This window comes from Trichinella spiralis, assembly GCF_000181795.1.
Source record: "Trichinella spiralis strain ISS 195 chromosome Unknown Scfld1086, whole genome shotgun sequence".
NCBI lineage: Eukaryota > Metazoa > Nematoda > Enoplea > Trichinellida > Trichinellidae > Trichinella > Trichinella spiralis.
Genome location: NW_003528025.1, coordinates 1 through 4,805, shown reverse-complemented (window position 1 = coordinate 4,805; position 4,805 = coordinate 1). Strand labels below are relative to the sequence as shown.

Below are 4,805 nucleotides of genomic sequence, written 5' to 3'. Positions count from 1 at the left end.
ACCCTCCAATCGTCGTCTATTAGTTTCCTTATCTAATGCTCAATGATTCAAACTCTCAGTGGTGATAGCTGTAATATTACTTCATTCATTGGTTCAAAATATTCCATTTAGGGATTACGTAACTTTAATAGTGGTGACGTAACATTAATAATGAAATTATTCCTTATTTGGGAATTGTTTCAATCAAGATTTATAAGTTTTATCATTCATTGAAATTTTGTTTTTCCAATATATTATTAGTGAAGTTTATACTTTTAAATACGAGTATAATACAATACTGTTGATGAAAGGAACAATTCATGTTGAAACCTGATATTCAATATACTGTAGTAACGGATAGATGCATACATAGTCCGTGTGTGTGTGTTTGCATATATACCTTGTGTTTTAATAAACTTTGTTCCGTCACTTTGTTTGTTGTGCTTCTTTGACTCCTTTCTCTAGCAACTGTGTTTGTGTCATTTGATCTTACATCTGTTGTCTCGATTTACGTGATAATACAGATCAAACTCAGCAAACCTCAACAGGTTATGGGCCCAGACCACGTAGCATCTGCGCTGAAGATCTGAATGGTAAATCGTTGAGATAACTGTATGATGGATTTCAAGTTACAAGTTGACAAACTTGAAAGTGCAAGTAACTGGAGTCGCTGGAAAAGGCAAATTCAGCTTGTGTTGCGTCATCATGCTGTTCTTGAAGTCGCTACTGGTAAGAAGGTAGCCCCGATGGCGCCACCTGCTGGCAGTAATGCTGAGAATTTGAAAAAGCATGAAGAGGCACTGAAGGCTTTTGAAAAGGAAGATACTCTTGCCCAGCTTATTCTTGTCAGTTCAATGAATGATGCCAATGTTGAGCTGACGGCCACATCTAAATCTTCAGCGGAAATTTGGCAGAAGCTGACCGCTGTGTATGAACAAAGCAGTGGTCAACGTGTGGATAGATTGATGGAAGAGTTCTTCAAGTGTGCAAAAGCTGAAACGGAAGACATGGCAAGGTATGTCGCCAGACTACAGAAGCTTTTCTCAGATTTGAATGATGAACTGGAAAGACTGACTGGCACTCAATTACCTGATCTGCTGTTAATGAGCAGAATTATGTCAACGCTGCCTCAAGACTACTTTGAGTTTAAAACCGTTTGGGAAAGCGTGCCTGTTGGCGAACGCTCTGTTAATTTGTTGATAGAGCGCCTACGGCTAATCGAGATGCGACTCCCTGAAAAGACGACCGACTCATCAGTTGCGTTGACGGTGAAAACAAATACCAAAGAAAGTGTCAAAAAGGACAGAAGAAAGTGTTTCAAATGTCATCGTATTGGACACCTCGCCAAAAATTGTACGATGAAGACAGTGAGGAATGCGGGGCAGTCACAGCAGTCGTTTGGTGGCGAGAGTTTCTTCTGTTACCACGCTGAGGACAACAGAAACACCTGTAGAATGTGGCTACCCGACTCTGGTGCCTCACAGCATATGACACGTAACAAGGAATACTTGTCGGACTTTGTGACATTTCCAAAGCCTGTGAATGTGAAAGTCGGAAACGGCGATGCCATACCTGCCTATGGCCACGGAACTGTAAACTTTAAGGTGTTCATTAAAGGAAAATGGATACTGAACAGGATGGAAGATGTCTGGTATGTGCCCAAGCTAGGATTGAACTTGTTCTCTATTGGAAAAGCCACGGAAAAAGGTTTCAACTTCACTGCAAACGCGGCTGGATGTACCTTTCGCAAAAATGGCTGCGTGAAGCTGTCTGGTGTGCGTAACCTGAATGGGGTTTATGAGCTGCATATGCGAGTCTGCATTCCGGAGAAGCCTGCATACGTACATATGAGTACCGCGAATGCTTCGCTGCAATTGTGGCATGAGAGGCTATGCCATCAAAATAAACGACACGTGCAGCAAGTGCTGAACAACCATGGCATCAAAGTGCATGCCCAAGAGCAGTTCTGCACTGGTTGTGTTTTGGGGAAGCATCATCGTGAAAGCTTTCAGTCACGGAAGTACAGGCCAAGGGCTCCAGGCAAATTGATACACGTTGACCTGTGCGGACCCATGCATGTGACTTCTTTGGGTGGGTCAAAGTACTTCCTCGTTTTCAAAGATGATTTCTCACGTTACCGTCGAGTTTTCTTTTTGAAGAGAAAAGATGATGTGGCTCAGTGCCTTGAAACCTTCCTTAATGAGTCACGCACAGCTGGAAACACAGTGGAGTGCATTTTGAGCGATGGTGGACTTGAGTTCAACAACGCTCATGTAAAGGATATTCTGCAGCGTCGAGGGGTTGCTATGCGTACCGCTATGCCTTATACGCCGGAACAGAATGGAGTGGCAGAGCGTGAGAACAGGATACTGGTTGAAACCGGTAGATCCATGCTCCATTCAAAAGATCTTCCACTTTATCTGTGGGCTGAAGCAGTGAACACAGCTTGTTATGTACTGAACCGAACTGGTCCCACGACCGTGAAAGGGAAATCTCCAATAGAACTGTGGTTCAAACGAGATCCCGTGTCCATTGATCATTTCCACGTTTTTGGAACTGAATGTTTTGTACACGTTCCCAAGCAACGTCGGCGGAAATGGGAAAAGAAATCAGTTGCTGGACGGTTTATGGGATACTGTGATGAGAAGGATGGTTATAGAATCTGGTTGCCAGACATCAATCAGATTGTTACCAGTCGGGATATCTTGTTTAAGCCAGAGGAGATCCTTTTGTCATCAAAGATGTCCGTTAAAGCAGATTCGTCTGAGAAGAATGAAGAGGAAGATGATCCTGATGCAGAAGAACTGAGACTGGAATTGAATTCTCAGTGGACATCAAAAGAAGCGGAATGTGAAGTCGAGACGAAAATGGAGCAAGAGGAAGACGCACTTAGCAGCAAACGGGTCAGAAAGATGCCGAATTATCTTTCTGACTACGTGCTAACAGTTCAGACACCACCTCCATCATCATTTCATGAGGCAATGCAATCTGTTGATGCTGCAGATTGGCGAAAGGCCATGGAAGAAGAACTGCATTCCCTCGAGGAGAACTCAGTGTGGACATTAGTAGATCCCCCGTCTGGAAAGAAAGTCTTGGACAGTCGATGGGTTTTGCGCATCAAAACAAAAGCTGATGGAAGTGTAGCCAGATATAAAGCACGTCTGGTTGCTAAAGGTTACATGCAAAGACCCGGCATTGACTATGATGAGACCTTCAGCCCGGTGGCTCGTTTTGATACTGTACGTGCACTCCTAAGCATCGCCGCAGTGGAAAGGTTGAAGCTTCAACAGTTTGATGTAAAGACTGCATTTCTGTATGGTGCGCTGAAGGAAGAAGTGTACGTGAAGCAACCGGAAGGATTCGAAAATGGTACGAATCAAGTTTACAAACTGAACCGTAGTTTGTATGGCTTAAAGCAAGCTCCTCGCTGTTGGAACCTGAGATTGGTGGAGTTCCTGAGAAAACAAGGTCTGAAACAGAGCACAGCAGACCCCTGTCTGTTTGCTCGCATGAAAGAAAGATCAAAACTGCTTGTGGCGATTTATGTTGATGATGGAATAGTGGCTGGTTCTGACACCGACGAGATGGAACAATTCCTTGCAGTGATGAAAAAGGAGTTCCAAATAAAGCAAGGACCCCTGGACACCTTTCTTGGTATGGGAATCAAAGTGCTTAGCGATGGGTCAATTTTTGCTGGTCAACAAGCGTATATTCGTCATATATTGAAACGCTTCCGTCTAGACGAAGCAAATGCCGTCTCGACACCGGCTGAAATTAATGTTTCAATGGAAGAAAGGGAAGAACATCTAAGTTCAGATATTCCATATCGTGAAGCTGTGGGAGCTCTCATGTTCTTGATGACAGCAACGAGACCTGACATTGCCTACGCTGTTAGTACTGTATCACAAGTGATGGACAAGCCGACCATCAAAGCTTGGCAGGCAGTCAAAAGAATTTTCAGATACCTTCGCGGAACCGCTGATTATGGTCTGTTGTACCAGGCAAAAGGAGAAGGATTTCTGAAAGGCTACTCAGATGCAGATTACGCAGGTGACGTCACGACTCGACGTTCACGTACTGGCGTTGTCTGCATGTGTGCAGGAGGAGCCGTGTTGTGGCATAGTCAAAAGCAGAGAAGCGTTGCATTGTCAACAACGGAGGCAGAATATGTCGCTGCTAGTGAAGCCGCTAAAGACATGATGTGGCTGATGACACTATTTGCTGAAGTCACAGAAGTGAAACAAAAGCCGATACTGTTTGTGGACAACATGGGAGCCGTCAAGCTCTCCAAGAATCCAGAGTTCCACAAACGTTCGAAGCACATTGATGTGCGATTTCACTTCGTTCGTGAAAAATATAATGAGGGCAAAATCGACATCCAGCACATCGATAGTGAAAACCAGAAGGCCGACATATTGACGAAAGCTCTGCCAAAGACTCGTTTTCAAAATTTGCGTCAGCAATTAGGAATTGTTTCTGAGCACATGAATTGTTAGAGGAAGTGTTGATGAAAGGAACAATTCATGTTGAAACCTGATATTCAATATACTGTAGTAACGGATAGATGCATACATAGTCCGTGTGTGTGTGTTTGCATATATACCTTGTGTTTTAATAAACTTTGTTCCGTCACTTTGTTTGTTGTGCTTCTTTGACTCCTTTCTCTAGCAACTGTGTTTGTGTCATTTGATCTTACATCTGTTGTCTCGATTTACGTGATAATACAGATCAAACTCAGCAAACCTCAACAAATACAATACAAATGTAATATAGTACAATACAACACAACAAAATAGAATAAAAATATAATACAAGCCACCACTTGG

At 43.3% G+C, this 4,805-nt stretch overlaps 1 protein-coding gene across 1 annotated transcript; it reads left to right on the top strand.

Annotated features, from left to right (window-relative positions):
* Positions 1-725: 725 nt before the first annotated feature.
* Tsp_12409 (putative integrase core domain protein) lies at positions 726-4,475 on the top strand. The gene has a single exon (XM_003370148.1). It carries the CDS (start codon positions 726-728, stop codon positions 4,473-4,475), a length of 3,750 nt encoding a protein of 1,249 aa, XP_003370196.1.
* Positions 4,476-4,805: the final 330 nt, after the last annotated feature.

What these genes read in the sequence shown, in the direction of transcription:
- Tsp_12409 (XM_003370148.1), top strand. Translation starts at nt 726, where the DNA reads ATGGCGCCACCTGCTGGCAGTAATGCTGAGAATTTGAAAAAGCATGAA.